The 25,019-nt window shown below is 36.2% G+C and overlaps 1 protein-coding gene across 4 annotated transcripts in view; it reads right to left on the reverse strand.

Moving 5' to 3' along the window:
- Window positions 1–25,019, reverse strand: part of SYDE2 (synapse defective Rho GTPase homolog 2) — a 50,138-nt gene that overhangs the window by 12,507 nt on the left and 12,612 nt on the right. For all 4 annotated transcript variants that reach the window (XM_009001611.5, XM_002751023.6, XM_009001612.5 and 1 more), the window contains exons 2-5: window positions 19,286–19,981; window positions 14,095–15,197; window positions 10,458–10,584; window positions 1,560–1,741 (exon numbers count right to left, since the gene is read on the reverse strand). In XM_009001611.5, the coding sequence (XP_008999859.3) occupies window positions 1,560–1,741; window positions 10,458–10,584; window positions 14,095–15,197; window positions 19,286–19,981 (2,108 nt within the window). The remainder of the gene's footprint in view (window positions 1–1,559; window positions 1,742–10,457; window positions 10,585–14,094; window positions 15,198–19,285; window positions 19,982–25,019) is intronic.

Raw genomic sequence — 25,019 nt, forward strand, 5'->3', positions numbered from 1 at the left:
ACAGAAAGAGGAGTACTAAACACTGGGGTCTATTGGGGGGAAAAGGGGAGGGCCAGTGGGAGGGGGAGGTGGGGAGGGATAGCCTGGGGAGAAATGCCAAATGTGGGTGAAGGGGAAAAGGAAAGAAAAGCACACTGCCATGTGTGTTCCTATGCAACTGTCTTGCATGCTCTGCTCATGTACCCCAAAACCTAAAATCCAATAAATAAATAAATAAATAAATAAATAAGACCTAAATTCATGTGCTATACTATAATCACAAAAGGTATGTAACTTTCAGCAAGTGATTTAAATTCCCTAAGACTCATTTCTTCACTTATAAGTGGCACTTATAATTTTACCTAGTGCTGGGCATGATGGCTCATGCCTGTAATTCCAGCACTTTGGGAGGCCAAGGTGGGCAGATCACCTCAAGTGAGGAGTTCAAGACCAGCCCGGCCAACATGGTGAAACCCTGTCTCTACTAAAAATACAAAAATAAGTTGGGCGTGGTGGCGTCCACCTGTAGTCCCAGCTACTCAGGAGGCTGAGGTAGGAGAATCGCTTGAACCTGTAAAGGTAGAGGTTGCAGTGAGCCGAGACTGCGACACTTTACTCTAGCCTGGGCGGCAGAGTGAGACTCTCATCTTCTTATTAATAAAATAAAATAAAATTTACCTACTGTCAGGAAACCAGTATCTCTACTTTTCCACCCACTCCCTTAAACTTCATCCCGCTCTTCTGCTTCTGCACTCTTTAGCTGTTCCCTTCCCCTAATCCAAAGAAGGAGTAATTGTTAATCCAACTGGACAGAGCCCAGGACACTCAGGGGACCACAGTAAACTCGCAAATAAAGTTACCGGACTCACAGTTTCTACTCACTAATTCTTGCACTTTCTGCTCCCGCATGACAAAAAATGTAGGCAAATTTGGCCTCATCTAGACAAGCCCAGCCATCTTTCTCTTATTTTCCCTTCTGTTCTAAGGAGCAACAAATAAAGTTAGGCTAAGGCTAGTTCTGAAGACCTACCTATCCTTCTCTCTCTGTCCTACAGGCATACCTGAGGATGGTGGTCTGAAGATTTTGGAGAGCAGGAGAATACAAAGGATAAGGAGGAAAAAATGAGGGGTAGGGTTGTTGTTTGTCTTAAAGCTAAGCCATGTACACCGTAACAGTTATATCTAAAAAATACTAAAAGGAGACACACCAAAATGTTAATTATAGCTGTCTTTGAATATTGATGACTGCAATTTTACATTCTTCTTTTCTGTATCTTTTCAATATTTCTATAATGAACAAATTTTATTGTAATAATATTTTAACAATACAATCAAAAAACTTCAGTATTTACTCATCCTTAGGCTAAAATCACATACAGAAAAGATAATAAAACTGTTTTCTAGATTTATTCTGTTTAAGAAGCTTTTACAGATTTAGGCCGTTTAAAATCAGTAACGGCAGAGCTTTTAAATCCATGAGTGCCACAAATATCAAATATCTAAAATTATCTGTAGCTCTGGAGCTAGGTATATAGTTCATTAACTGGCTTTCAGGAAAAATGTATACTGGTAATGCTTACCTTCTCAATCTCAGGGAGACAATCCAGCAGGTCAACAGTGTATCTGGAGTCACTTGGGTCATTCTCACAACCATTTGATGACATTTTCAAAGGACTTTTTACCATTGCATCTAATACAGCCTCATAAAGCTGCTTTGTTATCAGAGGAGAAGGAAGTTCTCTTAAATAATCCTTAAGCACACCTTTAGAAAACAAATTGCAGACAGGTGGTGATTAGATTGCAGAGTGAAATAAAGAACTATGGTCAATTTTTAAAAAAATTTAAGTATTATAGCTAACTTTCAATATTTTGAAAACAATAAAAGCAATAACATAAAAAGAATTATAATAAAATATTAGCATTTGTATCCTTTTAAGTTGCCTTGGTAATTGACTTGTTTTGAAAGCATGCTAAAAATGAAAAAAATTTTCAGTTACCAAACATTTTAGGTTTATTAATCATAAACTATTCTTGATACACATACCCTTATTGATTCTGCCCCCTGTATAAAGCTTCTCTAAATGCATGTGACACAGAAATTAAGCAAGGCATATTTATGTTAATTATAAATTATTCCAATTATACAAATTTTGAGTTTCTAGACTTTAAATTGATAATGAAAAAGTACCAGTTGTACAAAACTCTTGAAAATAAACACATTTCCTCTTTAACAGTGGAGAAGTACCTTAAACAGATATAACTGGATGGCTGGATAATCTCTAATGCTACACTATCCTATGGAAGAAAAAAATCATTCCTAAAGCCAAACAAATAAAACCCAAAAGCTAAGAACAGAAAACATCCAATTTGTCACTATAATGGAAATGAGGACAGTCAATTGCAAACATACCACACATAGTTTTTAACTATGATATCACCTATAGTAGAGGAAACTGGAAAGAATAGTAGTTGTTATATATAAGCAAAGTAGGTAAGATACTAGCTAATGGCTGGCATGTGATCACAAGGGAAAACAGGAGATATTCCTACCACCAAAAACCTAAATATACGCATTACTGATTCAGAACATGCTCTCAGCCTGAGAACTCAGTTTGAAAGCTTAGTTTGAACTTAAACATGATTCTATAGGAAGTTTCACATCTCATTTTTTAAAAAATTGTGACTGGGTCTCATTCTATCACCCAGGCTGGAGTACACTGGTAACCTCAAACTCCTAGGCTCAAGCAATCCTCCCATCTCAGCCTACTAAGTAGCTAGGACCACAAGTGGCTGCCACCACACCTGGCTAATTTTCTTATTTTTTGTAGCTCAGGGTCACATTATACTTCCCAGGTTAGTCTTGAATTGCTGGTGTCAAGTGATCCTCCTACCTTATTCTCCCAGAGTATTTGGCATGAGCCACTGTGCCTGGCCCCAAGTTTTAAATATTTAATAGTAACATGGTTCATTAGTTTCTTATGTATCCTCCTAGTGTTTGTTTATGCAAATATAAATATGCTTTGTCCCCCTCACTGAGGGTTGAGTATCCTTAGTCGGAACATCCAAAATACTCTTAAAATCCGAAACTTTTAAAATGCCAACATGCTCATTAGGGCATTCTGGATTAGGGACGCTAAACTGGTAAGCATAATGCAAATATTTCAAAACCAAAAGAAATCAGAAATACAAAACCTACATATGCTGCTTTGTTTCTTGCTTTTTTATTTAACATCATATCCTTGAGATCTTTTCAGGACGTAGAGAGCTTCCTCAATCATTTTTACAGCCACATTATCAGGGAGGCATATAGAGTGATTAACAGAAGGCTTAGAAAATAACCCTGAAGAACATCACCTTTCCAGGGGTCATCAGGAAAGAGGATCTTCCACGGTGACTGGAAGAATGGCAAAAGATGTATGTACAGTGAGAGGAGGCAGGGACGGGGCGATAGGAGAGTGGCAAAAGTGCTGCCAAGGAAGTCAAGGAAAAAATGTTTCAAGAAAGAGTCTATGGTATCTAATGATACCCAAGAAAATAATTGGGTTAGATAAGAATAGTGTTAAATATTGCAGAGAAGAGTGTTTTTCAAAATTGCCTGCACCAATGTGACTTTTAAAAAAATTAGATTCTGGAGACCCATACCAGCCCTATTAAATCATAATCCACAGGGGCCAGAGCTCCTGTCCCTGTATTTTAAACAATTTTCTCTTGTGATTAGGCAACAGGGTTTTGTAGCCAGGCACAGAAAATAATGATCTAGAGACAATTTAAAATAAGAACCTAAAAATGTCCACCAGAAAAGGAAGTCAGCAACCTTAGCAAGCAGATTCAGGAAAATAAAGAACACTGAAGTCAGGTTGCAGTTGGTTAGAAAGTAAATGGACATTAAAGAAATAGACAAAGAAATGCACACAACTTGATCAAGAAATCTGGCTTTGAGAGAAGTTCATAACCATAGAGGAGAGGGGAAGGTAGGGGAGAAATGGGATCAAAGTGGAGATTTTTCTTTAAAGACAAGAGACACTTAAACACTTAAATGCTAATGTAAAGGAGAGAGTAAAAAGTTTTTCGAGGTTCAGGAGAGAGGAAATATAATCAGTTGAGCAAAGTCCTTAAGAAGAAAGAAGAGACTTCTGAGAACACATGAAGGAATTAGAATTTGTCCAAGATGTAACGAAGATCATTTCTTTTTTCTTAAAGAAAGGAAGTGGAACAAATATATGCCAGAGAAGGCACATTGGCAGGCTGGATCACAAGAAGTAGAGCAAGTTCCTATCTAATGGCTTCTGTTTTCTCTGTGATGTTAAGAGGCAAGGCTGTCTGCTAAGAATGACATGGGTAAAATGAGGTTTGAGGGGAGTGAGAAGATATTAAATAGACACTCCAGAGAATAAGAGAGACAGCTGATAATACATAACAATTATTATTTCAGGCACCATTCAGAACCTTCTAATGACTCTGAAGTCCATGGATTAATACTGGTACCAAATAATACTGATTTTTTTTTTTTCTCATTGCAATCAGTAACCCATATACAGGCTAGAAAAGCAGGGCAGTGTTTTTAGGCAAGATGGAGCAATAGGGACTAGATTTACCTTCCTGCTGGTAACAACTGAAAATGCCAGACAAAATATCTGACAAAACTATGTTTCCAAGACATTGGATATCAGGCAAAGGAAGGGGATCCCTGAGAGATGTGAACTAAAAAGTGTGCCAACAATGACCCCAGCTTACTGCCTGGAGAGACTTTCCAGATTGCAGTAAGAAAATGAAAACCCTTCAGCTTTTCAACAGCTGAAGGGGAGTTAGAAATTCAAGGAGGCTAAAGCAGCTAGAGATTGCAGGACGGAGCACTTGAGAGCAGCAGGCTGCCTAGAGACGACTCTGGAAATCAGCAGAGTCCCAAGTGTTCATCTGAGTACTAATCAGCACATGCAGGTGACTCCCCAAGACTGGAGAAAGAACCAGCCAAATAGATTAGAGAGAACAATTCTGGTAGATTGCATAGTGTGAGCAATCACCAAGCAGCCACAGTGGAAAACTTCATAATTCAGGGGATTTGGGTACAGCACTGTGTTGAACTGTGCCCCCCCATCAAAAACAAAACAAAACATGTTGAAGTCTGAACTCCCAGTACCTCAGAATATGACCTTATTTGGAAAGAGTCTTTACAGAGGCAATCAAGTTAAATGAAGTCATTAGGGTGGGCCCTACTATAAAATAACATGTCCCACAGAGAAAGACACACAGAGAGAGTAGATGATATGAAGAAACACAGGGTGAATGCCATGTTTAGATGGAGAATTAGAGTCATGCATCTACAGATAAAGAAGGGGCTGTCAAAGGTTGCCAGCAAACCACCAGAACTAGGAAGATGCAAGGAAGGATTCCCCTGCAGATATCAGAGGGAGCAGGGCCCTATGCTTTGATTCTGAACTTCTAGCCTCCAGAACTGTGAGAAAATAAATTTCTGATGTTTTAGCCACCAAGTTTGTGGCACTTTGTTATGGCAGTCATAGAAAGCTAACATAAGTACACGGCATATAGAAGAGTTTTGCTTCAGTAGTGAATGAAAGAAATAGACAAAGAGCCTTATTTAAAAGCAGTTCACGTTCTGCCTAATAAAGCTTAAAAGCAAGACTAAAAACTCTTGCAAGTAACGTACTTGCATAACAAACCACAGCTATAAATATAGAAATACAGAAATATCCAGCACCCAAGAAGGTAAAATTCACATTTGATGTCCAGTAAAAAATTACCAGACATATAAAGGAGACAAATATAAACTATAATGAGGAGTAAAATCAATTGAAACCCAGAAAAGACATACACAATAGAATTAGTAGACAAGGACATGAAAAAACTTATTATAACTGTATTTCATATGTTCAAGAAGCTAGAATTAAAGACAAAACATAGTTAGCAGATACATGGAAGGTACTAAAAAACAAACCCATATCAAACTTCTAGTAGCGAAAACTAGGATGTCTGAAACTAAAAATGCAATGAATGAAAATAGTATCAGAAGACTAATATAACTTGAAGATACAGCAATAGAAATAATCCAAAATGAAACAAAGTAGGAAAAAAACTGAAATAAATAAATAAATAAATAAACATTATCAGTGAGCTGTCCCTTAACTTAAAGTGGCCTAATACATGCTTAATTGCAATCTTCAAAGGCAAAGTACTGTCAGTGGGTAGGAGGGGTGGAAACAGAAACAGTTTGAAGAAAAATATAGAAAAAAGCCACAATTATAATTGAAGACTTCAACACTCCTTTCAGCAAGTAGAAAGAAAACAAAGTGTAGAAGACTGGGACATTATTAATTAACTTGACTTTATTGATAGTTACGGCACAGTCCAGCCAAAACCACCAGAATACACATTCTTTTCAAGAGCTCAAATGGAACATTCACCACAAAGGCCCATATTCTGGGCTTTAAAACAATCCTAAATAAATACAAAAGCATGTAGGACCTATGAACCAGAAGACTGAATATGCACATATACAAACATGAGAATCATTCTCTTACATATAAAACTTATATAGATAGTAAATATACAGTTAATTAGGTAGATTTGAATGCTGAATCACTTACATTTCCTGAAGGTAGAGCTACAAATTAATTTTTTAAATTCACTAACCTATTCCCACCTTACCTCACTGACCGTTTCAGGCCTTACCACCTGCTTTACTCTTACCCTATACGTGTTACTCAGACCAAATGGGTCTCATAAACAATCTCAGTATATGCGGGTTGCTAAGTCTATGACCATTCCTCAATGTTTTGCATTCCTTGGTGCTTACACAGTTTTGACATCTATATGCAATCCAGGAGAAGGAAAACAGAAACAGTTTGTAAGTTAATGTGTCAGAGGTCAGAGAACATATAATAATATATATGATAGGAAAATATATTGTATGTACAAAAAAGAAAAATATTAATGTTTTAAAGATCATTTACTTATATTCTGATCATATTTTCCCTGAAAGGCAGATAGGATAAAAGTGATTATGTAGGATTAAAATCAGAAAAAGACATGGTCAAATGAACTTTCAGATACTGGACCTAGATACAGATTATGTAGCCCTAACATGAAATTTATTTTACAGTAGCTAGACACATGTAATCCTCCTCAGAAGACTTATTTTTAATAATTACTAAATGACAAATATTTGACTTTTAAATAGTCTTCTCTGTTCTTTGGTTATAAGCCCTATAAAAAATTATGAATAGGTGGGTGTGGTGGCTCATGCCTATAATCCCAGCACTTTAAGAGGCTGCAGTGGGAGGCTCTCCTGAGTTCAAGACCACCCTGGGCAACACGGTGAAACCCTGTCTCTACTAATATATAAAAAATTAGCTAGGCACCGTGGCGCAGGCCTGTAGTCCCAGCTACTCGGGAGGCTGTAGCACAAGAATCACTTGAGCCCCAGAGGCAGAGGTTGTGCCACTGCACTCTAGCTTGGGCTACAGAGTGAGACTAACCTCTCAAAAAACAAACAAACAAATATAAAAGAATTATGAATGAACTTCATACCTAAAATTTTGTATTTGATTTCTTAAAAACTGGTTTGTCTGGAGTATTTCATTCTATGCTCCAGACAAACCAACTACTAAAAACACATTAAACTGTGAACAAAATCTGTCACTTGCTTCATTAGTTTCTCATTTTTTAGACCTACTGAACTATTAATTCTATTTCAAAGTTCACTCAGAAATGTGAGCTCATGAGGAACAAACACATGAGGCAATACTGTCACTGGCCAACTCCTCAAATCAACAATACCCTTTATTTTGAGTCATGACAACCTGTGTCATGCAATTCCAATGATATTTTTGAAATAAATCTTAAATCATTTTATTGGCTTTATCAAGAAAACAAATAGCTCTAAAATTCTTCTGAAAAACAGCTTTACCCAAATGGAATAAGTATAAAGACTAGAGCCAAAAAATATCCAATTTATAAATTATAGAAACTCTCAATTTTACTTAAATCTAATATTCGTTGACCTATTGTTCCTATCTTCTGCATATGCTGCCATTTTCCAAAACTAGGAACCCTTTCTTCATTTCATCTTTTAAAATTATACATGTTAACATAATTTTTATTTATAGGACAAAGCTTCACCAAGATGATATTTATTTTTATTTATAGAGTGTACTTTCCTGGAATTTTGTATTTATAAAACTTTTCTTTCAAGGATTCATGAAATGAGTCTTTTGCTGATTTGTTAATTAGAACATTAACAAGTAAAGAACATTCCATTTCTTTTTCAGGTATCTTAATTTTCCATAGAAATACACCTATCTCTTCCTTTATAAAAATTAAAAGGAACCATTATTACTATTTGAGATGGAGTCTCTGTTGCCCAGGCTGGAGTGCAGTGGTGCGATTTTGGCTCACTGTAACCTCCATTTCCTGGGTTCAGGCAATGCTTCTGCCTCAGCCTCCCGAGTAGCTGGGACTATAGGCATGTGCCACCATGCCTGACTAATTTTTTTGTGTTTTTAGTAGAGACGGGGTTTCACCATTAGGCCAGACTGGTCTCGAACTCCTGACCTCGTCATCCACCCACCTCAGCCTCCCAAAGTGCTGGGATTACAGGCCTGAGCCACCGTGCCCAGCCAGGAACCATTATTTCTGATTTGCTAAAATATATAAGAAGAAAAGTGACTGTTTGTTTTATCTTAGTATTAAAATGTTTGAATCAAAGTTTTGGTTATCCAAGAATTATATATTAAATACTCTATGAAAATACAGTCATTCAGCACTCAAAGGGTGGCAACCTCAATTATTCAGAAAGCCTCAATCCTAAAAGTAAGCTTTAAAGATTTCCACCAACAAAATTCTCTTCTTAAATATGTACAAGATGAACCTTCCTCAAATTTTCACCCAAACAATTAATTGTGAGTAAAAATAAGAAAGCAAGCTGTAAGAGAAAAATAAACCCATTATAGCAAGAAAAAAAATGGCAGCTGTCAGTAGAGAGGAGAAAGAACTATCAAAATACACAGAAGATCTGGAGATACACACTGAAGCATCTATAAATGAAAGGATACATCTGAAATTTTCTCAAAATAATCCAGGGCTGAGAAGAATTAAATGCGGGGATGAATGAGACAAGTCTGTTCATGTGTTGATATTATGCAAACCAGGCAATAAACAGAGAGGATTTATCTACTTTTGCATATGCTTGAAAACTTCCATATTAAAAAAAGTAAAACAAAAAAAAACAAATATGGAATTATTATAAACCAGTTGCTCCTGAAGATTACCAATAAGTTTATGAGTTATTTCTTAGTGGCCAAATTCAAAGGCCCTTTTCTTTTCTCATCTTAAATAATCTCCCCATATAATGACTGCATCGCACCTTTGCTTAATCTCTGCTGTCTCTTATTTCCCAAACTTTCTGACTCCTTTGCTCTCAATCTCTTTAGGTGTTTCTTCTTTCTTTGCCTGCCTCCAAAGTTTGGAGACTCCTAAAGTTCTTGTCTTTTCAAACTTTATGGACAATTACATGACTTTAACTACACATATATGCCAATGACCCTCTTTCCACTCCTATCTTTCAGGGGTAATAGAAGTATATTTCCAATACCATACTTTGAATTATAATCCCACTTAGTTAAATAAGAGATTCTGCAAATTCTACTGCGTCCTCTTGTTAGCTGCAGATGAGCAGTTTCAACTTTCCTTGATCTGCCCATTTAGATCTCCTACTTAGCACTTCAAATTCTAAATATCCAAAACCCAATTCATAAACTTTCTCCAGTCTTCCCCACCAAAAGCCATAGCTCTCTTTGAAACTATCTTGTTTCTGCTAATGGTACCCAATCAACCAGGTCTCAAAGTCACATCTCTCCGGGCTTCCTCCCTTTCCACCTCCTTTCAATTCTACTCCTTCCTATTTCTACTGCTACAAGCCCCTTTAGCTCTTACTACCGCTTTGCTTGGACTACTGCCAAGGCTTTCTAATTGGTTTTCCTTCCTCTGGTCTCTTCGAATTTCCATCCATCACATAGAGTTGCCTGATTAATATTCCCGAAAACAATCTCTAATGATATCATTCCCCTACTCAAAAACATTTTAATGGATCCCCTCTGGCTAGTAAATAAATTTAAATTCTCTAACCAGATAGTCAATACCCTCTATATCACCTAAGCACCAGTCAAACTCAGTTCCCAAGGCATTTTATTTATCCCTCTATGAAGGTACCTTTTTCTTTCTGCTAGTTAGTACAGCTAATTTAAATTAGGTCTTACTTCCCTTCATCATGTCAGCTGTTGAGGGCAAGGGAGCATAGCTTAATACCTTCCCATATAAAATAACACAGTAAGTAATGTTTGTGAAGGAAGAACAGACTTCAGAATAAAAACAAATTAAATTTCAGCTACCAACATAGTTCAGTTATCATTCTGGCAGACGTAGTCTTTCCAGAATGAGTACATAAAAGAAAATCTATTTATTACCTGTTATTACATTTACATCTGGGTACTGGTTTTCACACAGACCAACAGCTTTGCTATCTCTCTCAAAAGCATCTCGAAGTTCTTTCTTGACTGCTGCCGAACCACATAATCGATATAGGCCTACTACCTAGGAATAAAATTATGGCCACATTATGGTAAATTTGATAAAGGGAAAATATAAGTACATTATAAATCACATAAATATTGCAATCAAATATGTTCTGATGGGATTTAATTTAAAATACCTCAAATATACCTTTTAAAATCTTATTATACACTATGTTAACTAGTTTAATAAAAATATCCTATTCTTTTATTTAAATTCAAACATTACATTATGAGTTAGGTAATGCTGACTACCTATCTTAAGCAAAACACAATCCCTTCTTTTCAGTTTTATATCCCCAATCAAGAATGCCACACCCCAACCATGTGCGCCCTTTCACATCTTTTGTTCTAGACTGAAGTAGTACAGCACAGACACTGAACAAGGATTTTGGAGTCATAAAGCCCCACTCCTTGCTTCATGAATTTGGGCAAGTTATTTAATCTCTTTAAAACTCACTGTTTCTTTTACCCTTAAAATAAGTATATAGTTGAAATATGGTTCTAGTATACTATTGATATAAAGCTTTTTAAGAAAAAAGATTCTCAGGAAGACACAGAAGCAAACCTAGGTTTTTTTTTTTTAAGTTGTCAGATTAATTGATTATAAAGTGATGGAGGAAATTTAAAATAATACATTAAACATAAAATAAAACTTCTACTTCAAAGTTTATATAAGATGTACCGACACTACCCATCCCACCAACCTACATTGAAAAGATTTGTTTCTAAACACTTAGTCATACAGGTTCTAAAATATTAAGTCCTAAGATATTCACTATAAATTTACTGACAATAAATAAACATGATATCTGTAAAGAGAAAACATGCCTGATCAAGCTATCAAAGTTCTGTGAAAGAATAAACCTTCAAAAAAACTTAGGGAGAATAAGTGGTTGTCAGCCATACTTCTACATCTAAGACTATTTAGAAAGCTCAGTCACTTTGAATTGAAGGAAAAATTATGAAGAAACTACTTCAAGAGAGAATAAAGTAAAAGTAATCCTCAAGAATTTGAACTAGGAATCACTGTAAAATGTAATAAATGATCTAGAGTAAGAAGTATACAAATGAGATTTCCGGGTTTACTTATGACACTAATCTCTTCTTACTCATTAAACAACTGATAGAGTACACTATCTAGAAGGTGGGTCTCAATATGAGAAAGTGTCAATAATAGCTACAGGGAAATATTATCTAAAATATTTGAGATGATAAGCTATAGGTATTAACTGAAAGATAGTAAAGAACCTAAAACTATTTCCAAGAGATGATAATGCAAGGTGCTGCTACATTCAGAAGGATAAAGATAATATGGGAAACCAAGAAATATACTAGGGAAAAAATTCAAATTTCCTACTCTTACCACATTCATGATGCATTCACATTGAGAATGGCATGAGTTATGCTGGTCACATCATCTCAAGAAAGACACAGGAGAAACGTATATGGTCCAGAAAATAAAACTAAAATGTTAAACAGGGTCAAAGGAAATGCTACCACAATAGAAGAAACAAACTTGATTTTATAGCCCTGCTGGTGTGAGCACATTTAAGTGTATAAAGTATCATAAAAACAATGTATCCCCTTAAACTTGAAAAGATGATGAGCCTAGAACAACTTAAAAGAAATACTATTTAATGGGTACACAATAAATTTATGGAATATTTTTACCCCCAAAAGTTGAAATCACAAATACAATCTTTAAAAAGATGAATAAAGAAAGGAAGATCTAATACAGGTACTTCAAGGAAAAGATATTTTAGGATATATCCCTACTTTCAGATGCTCAGTTCTTGAATCAAACTCTTTAAGTACATGCTCAATGCCTCTATGAATGACAGACCATGAGTATAATCTCCATAGTAATTTTTCCCATTCTAAGCAGGAGATGGGTAGTAGTAGCATTCAAAGCATTTTGAAGATGCAAAGACCCCTGCCACAAACTAATTTTGTATCACTATCAAAGCCTATTTTCATAGTTACAAAAAAAATAACAAGAATAATTACTAAAAGGGTAAACAAAATTTAAGCAGTATGCCAGTCTATAAAATACAAGCACAATAAGCCTCTCTCTGTTGGGGGTAGGGGTAGGGCCCAAGTCACGGAGAGAAAGAAGCAGGGGAGACAAAACAAAAACATCTTTTAAAAGTACAGTTCTAAATAAAAATGAAAAGCATTGCTAAAAATGTTTTCTTGGCACTTAGAGTGATAACAGTCTTTTTTTACCTGCTGTTTCTAAATATTTCAGAAAATAGACTGTAAAAATACAGTGCCATTTGAGTTACTTATTTTAATATTCAACCATAAAACTTTGTTTAATAATTATTTTTAAGTTTGCATAATCTCTGAACGCTATACTCATTACTTAAAAAAAAAAAAAAGATAAAGCAAAAAAACAATATTAAGAAAGAAAAATAATTAACCAAAAGTTAGATTGGAAAAGTAAAGGTCTCACTCACACAAAGACAACATAAACTGGAGACAGAATCATGTATCTTGAGTTAGAAGTTTCATCCAACCCCACTGGGGGCCTGGAAAGGAGGAAGTTTCAATAGTTCAGATGTGTTCTTAGCTTTAGGAAGCTACTCCATCTTTTTTTTTTTTTTTTTTTTTTTGGCAACAGACTCTCACTTATAGCACCCAGTCTGGAGTACATCTGGGCTCACTGCAACTTCCACTTCCTGGGTTCAAGCGATTCTCCTGCCTCAGCCTCTCGAGTAGCTGGGATTACAGGCATGAGCCACCATACCACACTAATTTTTATATTTTTAGTAGAGATCACCCCTGACCTCAGGTGATCTGCCCACTTCAGCCTCCCAAAGTGCCAAGATTACAGGTGTGAGCCACCATGCCTGGCCACTCCATCTATTTTTATAGATATAAGCAAGTAAGACCCACAGAGATTAAATGACTTGCCCAACATGACACAGCTAAGTAATAATGGAGAAGAAAACAGAATCCAGGTATTCTGCATCTTAATGCAAAATTCCATTAACTTATACTGCTTATATAGTTTCCATGTTAAGCCTAAACTTATTAAATAGTTCTGATTTTATATTTATTCTTGTTGTCTTTTAACTTATCTTTTTAACCAATATTATAAATTCAGATAGTACGAAGGCAGAAATAACTCAATGTAATAATTTTTAGTCTTAATATGTATCACAAAAATTAGTATAAACAATTACTTATACCTCAGATTAATATCCTTTGCCTATGTTATCAGATCTGACTTTTCCTTGGAATGACATTTTGAAGCAATCCTGATATCTAATTACAAGACCCATGAAGGTCTATGTTGCAATATAAATTATGGAATCATCTAGCATGTTCTAAATAATTGATAACATGAGTCAAGTTATAAATTACACCCTAAAAGTAATGGAATAAAAATAAAAAATAGGAATGGTAAAATATCTAAATCTGATTTTTTTACATTACCTTTAATTCCTTCCCCCAAGACTTACAAGCAATTAATCAGTCAATAAAGGAGGTAGTATCCCTTTAGTACCCCATAGTGAGATAATACCTGACAGCCTCTCTTTTCAATTTCCATAATACATTTCTGTATCAGAAGTGGCACCATCAGTCCTAGATTTTCTTTCTCTACAACTTTTCGAATATCAACTCCAAATATTATTGGTTCTCGATTTATATCTAGTCCATGAAGAGAATTCTCCCACTGTTCCATAAGAGTCACTTTTACATAAATAAGACCTCTAGGTTCAAGTCTGACAGCCAATTGATGAGTCTTTGTCACTCTAAATAAGGTGGGAAGAACAACAGTTCCATGACAACAAACTCGATTTTTTCTTGGAGTTGGTTCCCAACTGAATACTACTAGTTTCAAATGTTGTGCATTTTCAATTTCTATGTTGAAAGTGTGATCCATGTCTAAAAATGTTGTTCGACATGTGAGCAAAGCTGTTCTTGCTTTGTTTACTGAATCTACCTGAATTGCACAAAAGACATCTTTTGAATCTATCCGAGGTGGTTTTAAATCCTCAGCACCATAGAAATGTACACTCATGAGCCCAGATATGTACTGTGAACACTTAGGTTGATCAAAAAAGCTATAATGCCTAAAAGCATCAATGTCTATTTCATTCTTGCTACAACTATTTGAAATTATTTCTTTTCCTTTTCCAAATTTGTTTTCAGATCCATGTTTGCTAGCTTTAGTTATAAGTTCAGGTGAGTCTCCATCACTGAGGTAACCACCTTTGCAGGAATACTTAGAACTCATAGAGTTTTTCTTCTGGTAGCTGTGCTGAGAAGATACACTGGTATCAAGATGGTATCGGCTTATAACATTCCTCTTAGCAGCCGTGGTTGTGTTTCCAGAGGGCAGAATATCAGTATGATGAATTTCTCGACAGTTATATTTAGACAAAGAAGGAATATTATCTGGACTGTTTATATAATTCAGTGTTCCCTTAACGCCTAGTTTTCGGCTAAATTCTGGCAACTTTTTCATTTTCACGGAAAGTTTCCTCACAGTTCGTGGAGATTTTATTTTATCTGGCAAAGACCAATTAATTGAACTGCCTTTTTTCACAGGGCTAGGATTTGGAGAAGATGGTCCTATAATTTCCAATTCAGTACTATTTGTAGCAGCCAGGATCCCAGAGCCTTAAAAAAGAAATAGAAAAATACATTATAAACCAGTATGTTTTGATTTCTACTTTTATTCTTATTTTATAAACCATCAACTAAACAAGCTCTCACATGGGCAAAAATTCTTCCCTTATTTCATTAAAATGGGGAGACTTCATTAAAAATTCAGGTCAACTTCATCACTATATTCAGGCAGACTACTGCATTATCCCAACTATTTAAAATTCAATTTTTCAAACTTTGTCTATTTCTTATAGAAGATCTAATAATCTCACATTAAAAGCTAATGTATGTAACACAGCATTTCACAATTAAAATGAGAAGTCTTTATTCATTTTAAAAATCAATAAATGACCTTTAAAAAGTACTAATATTCTCCCTCCACCCCTATGTGTCCCAATGACAAATAAGTAGTTTCTTTATAGAGAAAAAAACTATTTTAAGTATGCCTACAGGGCTTTTCCAGTAAAGCTAATAGAAAATGGGTGTTTGATAAACTGGATAAAGCGTCCCTTTGTACCAAAATTATAGCACAATTCTATTGGCTTACAAGTCTAAAACATTATAGAGTTAATCAGAGTCCTGCTTTAGTCTACAAACATTAATTTGTCTATTTTATCACAGCCTAAAAAAGCTATCCAGTATATTAAATTGCTTTAGATTTAATACATTATCATATTTAAAATTTGACTATTTTTACATAAGTAATTTTTACTGAAGTCCTTAACTAATTATTAAAATGAAATACTATACATGATAGCAACTTCTACTGCGGATAAGACTAAATTTATGAAACCAAAATGCTTTGTTTTTATAAAACCCAAGAACCAAAATATTACCAAATTCCACAATTGCTTAAAATTACACTACAACTCTACTAATCAAATCACATGCTATCTTTAAAAATAATGTATAAAATAAAAATCTTTAACTATAAATTTATGAACTAGGTTGGAGTTGAGTGAAACTGGCATACTCCTTCAGCACCTAGAACAATAACTGATACATAATAGGAACTCAATATTTAGTGAATAAATGAATTAACTAACCAATTGTTAGTTGCCTTGTAAACTGGCAAACTTTGTAGAAAATGCAATATAGAAATTAACAATAATAATTACCAGCCATAAACACCAAGTGATGATACTGGTAATTGATCTGAATGAAGCAAAAAATATTATGATGAAGATCACTGCAATAGCTCTGGAAACAATCTATTAACACTTAACATTAAAGAAGCAGTCAAACAGATTAGGGCACATCAACAGTTAAATACTGTGCTACAATGCTTGAGAAACAATAATATTACTCTACATGTAACAATGCAACATGAAGATACCAAGTGAAAATCAGAAAAACCAAAAATAAAGTCCACTATGATTGCAACTAGATGAAAGATACATATATATCATGGTGGCTCACTGTTATCCCATTAATTTGGGAGGCTGAGGCTGATAGGAGTTCAAGACCAGCATGGACAACATGGCAAAAACCCATGTCTACAAAAGATACAAAAAATTACCATGTGCAGTGGTGTGCTATAGTCCCAGCTACTAGGGGAGCTGAGGTGGGGAGACTGCTTGAGCCAGGAAGGTCGAGTATTTCCCAGGCCAAGAAGCTACAGTGAGCTGTGATCGTGCCACTGCATTCCAGCATGGGAAACACAGCAACACCCTGTCTTAAAAAAAAAAAAAAAGATACGTATCTATCTGGATGTTAATAAGGGAAAAAAAGTCATAATTGTGTTAAGATGAATTAGCTTTCCAATTCTCCAATCAAAAATAATTTTGAAATTCAACCATTTTCCTTGCCAGTTTCTCTGCCAATATTGCTTAAAAAAAAAATTACTTTAGGTAACCTTTCTACCAAAATAAAACAACAACAAAGGATGACTTATAAACATACAAACTGTCTAAATATTTCCTTTGGTCAATTTAGGATTTTTGACCAAAAAATATGTTAATTATATAATTATATATTTTACAATATTAAATATTACAAATATTTTATATTTATAATTATATATTTATATTTTATAATTATAAATATTTTAAATCTATATTTACAAGAAGAATGACAGTAAAAAAGCAGACAGTAAAAAAACCAGATATACTATACTTTTAAGTTGTGTTTTTAAAAAAATATCTGTTAGTCTTCCCAGCTTTACAATTTGCCACAAATATTTTTTTTAAAAAAGTTTAAGGACAGTCACTTAAATCAAGGTGTGTGTCACATCACGGACACCAACTTTCTATCTTTGCTCTTATCCTTATACTCTCTTGCCTTCTCTGAACTATTCCATACACTTTGCTATCTGATACTATAGCCTTCCCTATCACCCCACCGTGATCGAAATCTACATTCCAAATTACTATTTTATATAGTACTTATTTCTACCCCTATCCAGATTACAAAAGAAGCACACATTCGCTCTGGAGAATTAGCCTACAATTAGAAATGCACAAAGAAAAAAATTTAATTACCTTCTGTCTCAACACCCAGAAAAAAATAAAAACAAATAAACAAAAACCTTAACATTTCCAGTACAGCTTTCAGCTTTCTTTCAAAATTGCCATCATACAGTACACATTGTTTTGGAACTTGCTTTTTCTCTTAATATATATTTACTCCACCTTCCTATGTCCCTGAGAAAAGGATTCAAATGCAAGTAGTTTATTTGCAAAGTACAGAAACATCAGTGAGAGAGTTGAGAAAATTCAGGGGAAAATTCAAGCAGAATTACCAAGTCTGTTATCACTATGGGCAACTGGAGCTTGACCTCATGAGAAAACTCTGGGAAACAACATAGAATATAAACTCAGAATTATTTCGCCCAAGCGATGAGGGAGCTGGGGTAGTTCTATACCAGCTCTTGTCAGTCACTGGTTGAGAGGCACTCCCAGGCTGCACCACAGAAAGATTCTCTAAACCTTCAAAGTCCTCAAGCAGAAATGAAGGTGTTAGTGGCTGGAAATAGTCTTCGCCCATTTAAACAGTAAGTAATAAAACCCAAGGGATATAAAACAAGGCACTGATAGTATCTCCTATACCCCACATATTTAAATATTCTGCATCATTTGAAATTCTATAAATTAAAATGACTTGATATAAAATAGAACTGCTTTCTATTCTACATTTGATATTTGCAAGCAAATGTGCCTTATTTTCTGTTTCCTGGGTAGTACTGGGACTAAAAGAAACCTATCAAAAGATTAAAGGCAATTTTTGCAGATCAAAAACTTTTGAATGTCATCAATTTCAGATGGTCAACCTAATATACATAAAACTTCAATTACTTCATCTTTCAGTTCCATAACCTATTTGCAAGGTCCTTACTTCTACTTCTCATTTCTTTTTTACTTCTCTCTTTCCTTTGCTCATGAGGAAATGTAGGCATAAAAAACACGACTAATCACCACTAGTACACTAAAAATAAAACTTTCCAGCTGTGGCCAGGCCAGGTGTGAATGAATGAGTCAATGAAGCAAAATAAGACTTACTTTTTCTTCAACTCCCTATGATTCCTTGCTTTCAACTATTAGAACAGCAATTACTATTTTAAAGGTCAATATATTAAAGCACAACGGATTATTAAATCAAGTCTGTGGACAGGAACAATGGCTCACGCTTATAATCCCAGCACTTTGGGAGGCCAAGGTGGGTGGATGGCTTGAGGTCAGGAATTCAGGACCAGCCTGGTCGACATGGCAAAACCCTGTCTCTACAAAAATTAGCTGGGCATGATGGCAGGCACTTGCAGTCCTAGCTACTCAGGATGCTGCGGTTGGAGGATCACCTGAGCTTGGAGGTCAAGACTGCGATAAGCCATGATTGTGCCACTGCACTCTATCCTGGGTGACAGAATGAGATCCCTTCTCAAAAAATTAAAATAAAAATCAAGTCTGTGATACTGTGATAGTAACAATCAAACCAGCATGTATGTTAAAATGTGAAACCTTTTTGAGTTTTATTTTCATAAAAATATATTCACTTCACAAGAAAAAACGTAAATGTAACAGACATCTTTTATATAGTTTTAGCTACTATCAAATAACTAAAAAAATGGAAGAAAAAAGAAAAGACAGGTAAATGATCATTTTTACCTGCAAAACGAGATTTCAAGATGAGACTGTCCTCCACCATTATACCTTCTTGTGTCTTGTATCCTGGCCTTTGTTTGTACTGCTGCACAAATTCTGTGGAATGGGTAGGATCTACAGGATTCATTCCATTTGACTGTGTAGTCCGAATATCACCTGTATATTCCAAAGAGCACAGCGAGTCTTCAGTATATTGCTCTGCTTTCATAAGGTCACTGCCAGACAATATGCTCAAACTGACAGCAGGGAGCTTCAGAACAGCAGAGTTTGCCTCACCAAAACTCAAGGCGCTTGATATACAAAGGTCATCATCCTCAGGAATGGGGTTGTACCATATTTCTCCTTCATCATCTGCATCATTTTCTTCATTAAAATCTAAAGAACAGTTTTTCGATAATGAAGAGTTTGTAGCATTACATACCATATGTGTACAGTACTCTTCAGATGATTTGAGGAAAGACTGTGATAGCTGATGTTTGGGTAGAGACACAGGTGAGATAGATAAATGACTTCTACCTTGGCATTTCTTATTTTCTTCTTCCAGATTAAGAGATCTCAGAGTACTCTGATATAGCCAATTGCGTTTCTTTGAAACAGTGATGCTGTTAAGTGGCTTGTGACCTCTGAATTCAATATTATCTTTCAGATCTTCAGATTCTCTTCTCTTCATTGAAGACCCATAGGCATTTTCAAATAAATCTGTTGCAAAGATAGAATAGAAGGCAGAATATAATGTCTGGTATATCAGAAAGACATGTCACTTCAGACCAGTTATTTTTAAAAAATTTTTTTAAAGAAAAAGTAACAATCACATTCAGAGACTAAAATTAAACTAGAAGAAATTTGAGTTTTCCATCTAAATATGATTTCTATTACATAGAAATCAAACTGCTGTATAAGTGTCAAAAAATTCTAAAAGGATACACAAACTCTGAGACTGACTTTATAAAAACTATAGTGTTAACAAAGCTATAGTTTATAGCATTAAGCAAACAATACCTTAAAAAAGTCTATATGGAATGCTTTATACCTCTAATCAATATTTGAATAAATTTCAAATCATTATTACAAGAACCAGAAGTCCTTAAAAACATAATATTCCTCCTACCTTTTCACACAAAGACTAACTTTCAAACCTAACAAAAAAGTATGCCTTACTGATATTAAAACGTCAATATAACATTGCTTCTTATCCATATAGCACAATAGCACTTTATATGAGGGTTTCAGTTCTAAATATCTAGGGCAGAGCTAAAAACAAAAATTCCTTCAGAAGGCCCAAGATTAGAAGCAGGTATGCTATCTCACAGTACACACTATACAGCTATTATTATTTTGGCCAGGTATAAACTTAAGCAGCAGGGAAATAAGAATGAACAAAACAATCCCTTCCTTTAAGAAATTCATAGTCCAGGAGCAAACGCGGCTACACCGGCGTGGTGGGATGTGTGGTGCCTGTCATACGGTCCAGAGAGCTACCTTCCACAGAGACCAGCAAAAGAGTGGGCAAACACGAAGTCCAGTCCTACCATCCAGGCTGCCATTGACCTCATGGCGGGGGCTGCAGATCCCACATGGACCATGTGGATATATCAGTGACCACCTCGCTCAGTCACAGCATGACTCCATGGAATGCTTGCATTTGACCCATCAATTAGACCTCTCAATAGGAAACCTGCTCAGTAAAGAAAACCTTAAATAGGATGGCCGAACAGGAACAGCTCTAGATTGCAGTTCCCAGCGAAAACACAGAGGGTGTGTAATCACCACATTTCCAAACAAACTTTTACTGCCCACAGATCAGGAGATTCCTGGGCGGAAAAGTGCCGCCAGTCTCCAGCATGGCTGTTTCAGCCAGCACAGTGGGTCTCTGCACAAAAACTCACACAAATCCGGGCGCTGTTTCAACTGGCAACTGGAACGCCTGGGAGACAGAGTCACCCGTTCAACTGAAAAACAGGGGGCTGAAACGGGGAGCCAGGTGATCTGGTTCAGCCGGTCCCACCCCCACAAAGACCAGCAATCTGAACTGCTCTGAATTGAGAGTTTCACAGCAAGCACAGCTGAACTCATCTCTGTGCGGGGTAAGGGCATCTGCCATTAGCCTGGCAGTCCAACACTACTGAGGCAGTACGACGTTACTGAGGCAGTCCACCATTACAGAGGCATTCATTCCACCATTACAATCCATCATTACCGAGGCAGTCTGCATTACAGAGACAATCTGCCATTACTGAGGGAGACCACCATTATCAAGGCAGTTCTAACTATACCTCTATAAACAAAATTGCAAGGAAGTTCCCACAGCAGCTGGGCAAAGCCCACAGCAGCTCAGCAACAACTCTGCCAGCATACTGTGACTAGGCTACCTCGTTGCTGGGCAGGGCATCTCTGAAAAAAGCTGGCAGCCCATCAGGAACTTATGAATAAAGCCCCAGCTTTCCAGGACAGAGCACCTGGGAAAAAAAGGCAGTTATGAGATCTGCTGCAGCAGACTTAAATGTACCTGCCCAGCAGCTCTAAATGGAACAACGGAGCTCACAGCTTAGCACTTGAGCTTCTATAAGGGACAGACTGTCTCCTCAAGCAGCTCCCTGACCCCCATATACACAAAGAGACACCTAATAAAGGAGAGCTCAGCCTTACATCTGGTGGGTCTCCTTCTGGGACAAAGATAACAGAAGAAGAAACTGGCATCAACCCTTACTGTTCTGCAGCCACTGTAGGTGATCCCCAGGCAAGCAGGGTCTGGAGTGCACCTCCAGCAGTCCTACAGCAGAGGGGCCTGACTGTTAGAAGGAAAACTAAGAAACAAAAGAATTAACTTCATCATCAATAAAAAGGACGTCCACTCAGAGACCCCATCTGAAAGTCACCAACTACAAAGACCACAGGTAGATAAATCCACAAAGATGAGAAGAAACCAGTGTAAAAAGGATGAAAACACCCCAAACCAGAACACTTCTCCTCCTCCATGAAATCACAACTCCTCACTAGCAAAGGAACAAGGCTGGATGGAGAATGAGTCTGATGAATTGACAGAAACAGGCTTCAGAAGGTGGGTAATAACAAACTTCTCTGAGCTAGAAGAACATGTTCTAACCCAATGCAAAGAAACTAAGAACCTTGAAAAAAGGTTTGATGAATGCTAATGAGAATAAAGAGCTTAGAGAGGAATATAAATGAATAATTGATGGAGCTGAAAAACACAACACGAGAACTTCATGAAGCATACACAAGTTTCAATGCCAAATCAACCAAGCAGAGGAAAGGATATTAGAGACTGAAGATCAACTCAATGAAGTAAAATGAGAAGGCAAGATTAAAGAAAAAAGAGTAAAAACAAATGAACAAAGCCTCCAAAAAATGTGGGATCATGTGAAAAGACCTAATCTACGTTTGATAGGTGTACTTGAATGTGAGGGAGAGAATGAATCCAAGCTGGAAAACACTCTTCAGGATATTATCCAGGAGAACTTCCCCAACCTAGCAAGGCAGGCCAATATTCAAGTCCAGGAAATAGAGAGAACACCACAAAGATATTCTTCAAGAAGAGCAACCCCAAGACACATAATTGGCAGATTCACCAGGGTTGAAATCAATGAAAAAGTGCCAAGGGCAGCCAGACAGAAAGGTTAGGTTACCCACAAAGGGAAGCCCATCAGACTTACAGTGGATTGCTTTGCAGACACCCTACAAGCCAGAAGAGAGTGGGGGCCAATATTCAACATCCTTAAAGAAAAGAACTTTCAACCTAGAATTTCATATCCAGCCAAAGTAAGCTTCATAAGCAAAGGAGAAATAAAATCCTTTTTGAACAAGCAATTGCTAAGAGATTTCATCACCACCAGGCCTGCTTTACTAGAGCTCTTGAAAGAAGCACTAAACATAGAAAGGAACAACCAATACCAGCCACTCCAAAAATGTACCAAATGGTAAAGAGCATCGACACAATGAAGAAACAGCATCAACTAATGGGCAAAACAACCAGCTAGCATCAAAATGGCAGGATCAAATTCACAGATAACAATATTAACCTTAAATGTAAATGGGCTAAATGCCCCATCAAAAGACACAGACTGACAAATTGGATAAAATATCAAAACCCATCGGTGTTCTGTATACAGGAAACCCATCTCACATGCAAGGATACACACAGGCTCAAAATAAAGAGATGGAGGAAGAATTATGAAGCAAATGGAGAGCAAACAAAAAGCAGGAGTTGCAATCCTAGTCTCTGATAAAATGGACTTTAAAGCAACAAAGATCAAAAGAGACAAAGAAGGGCATTACATAATGGTAAAAGGATCAATGCAACAAGAAGAGCTAATAATCCTAAATATATATACACCCAATACAGGAGCACGCAGATATATAAGGCAAGTTCTTAATGACTTACAAAGAGACTTAGACTCCCACACAATAATAGTGGTAGACTTTAACACCCCATTGTCAATATTAGATCAACGAGACAGAAAATTAACAAGGATATCCAGGACTTGAACTCAGACCTGGACCAAGCAAACCTACTGGACATTTACAGAACTCTCCACCCCAAATCCACAGAATATACATTGTCCTCAGCACCACATCACATCTACTCTAAAACTGACCACATAATTGGAAGTAAATCACTCCTCAACAATTGCAAAAGAACAGAAATCATAGCAAACAGTCTCTCAGACCTTGGTGCAATCAAATTAGAACTCAGAATTCAAACTAACTCGGAACTGCACAACTTTGTGGAATCTGAACAACTGGCTCTTGAATGTTGACTGGATAAATAATGAAATGAAGGAAGAAATAAAGATGTTCTTCAAAACCACCAAGAATGAAGACACAACGTACCAGAATCTCTGGGACACATTTAAAGCAGTGTCTAGAGGAAAATTTATAGTAATAAATGCCCACATGAGAAGCAAGGAAAGATTTAAAATCAACACCCTATCATCAAAATTGAAAGAGAGAGAGGAGCAAGATCAAAAAAACTCAAAACCTAGCAGAAGATAAGAAATAACTAAGATCAGAGCAGAACTGAAGGAAATAGAGATACAAAAAACACTTCAAAAAGTCAACAAATCCAGCAGCTTGTTTTTTGTAAAGATCAACAAAATAGACCACTAGCCAGATTAATTTAAAAAGTGGGAATAATCAAAAAGATGAAATAAAAAACAATACAGGGGATATCACCACAGATTCCACAGAAATACAAAGCACCATCAGAGATTACTACAAACAACTCTATGCACATAAACCAATAAACCTGGAAGAAATGGATAAATTCCTGGATGCTTACACCCTCCCAAGCCTAAATCAGGAAGAAGTCAAAACCCTGAATAGACCAATAATGAGAGCTGAAGTTGAGGCAGCAATTAAGAGCCTACCAACCAAAAAAAGCCCAGCTTCAGATGGGTTCACAGCCGAATTCTATCAGACATACAAAGAGGAGCTGGTACCACTCCTTCTGAAACTATTCCAAACAATCCAAAAAGAGGGAATCCTTCCCAACTCATTTTATGAGACCAACATCATCCTGATACCAAAACCCCGCAGAGACTCAACAAAAAAAGAAAACTTCAGACCAATATCCATGATGAACGTAGATGCAAAAATCTTCAATAAAATACTGGCAAATCGATTGCAACAGCACATCAAAAAGCTTATCCACCATGATCAAGAAGACTTCATCCTGGGGATGCAAGGCTGGTTCAACATAAGCAAGTCTATAAATGTAATC

The sequence above is a fragment of the Callithrix jacchus genome, chromosome 7 (assembly GCF_049354715.1).
Source record: "Callithrix jacchus isolate 240 chromosome 7, calJac240_pri, whole genome shotgun sequence".
Classification (NCBI taxonomy): domain Eukaryota; kingdom Metazoa; phylum Chordata; class Mammalia; order Primates; family Cebidae; genus Callithrix; species Callithrix jacchus.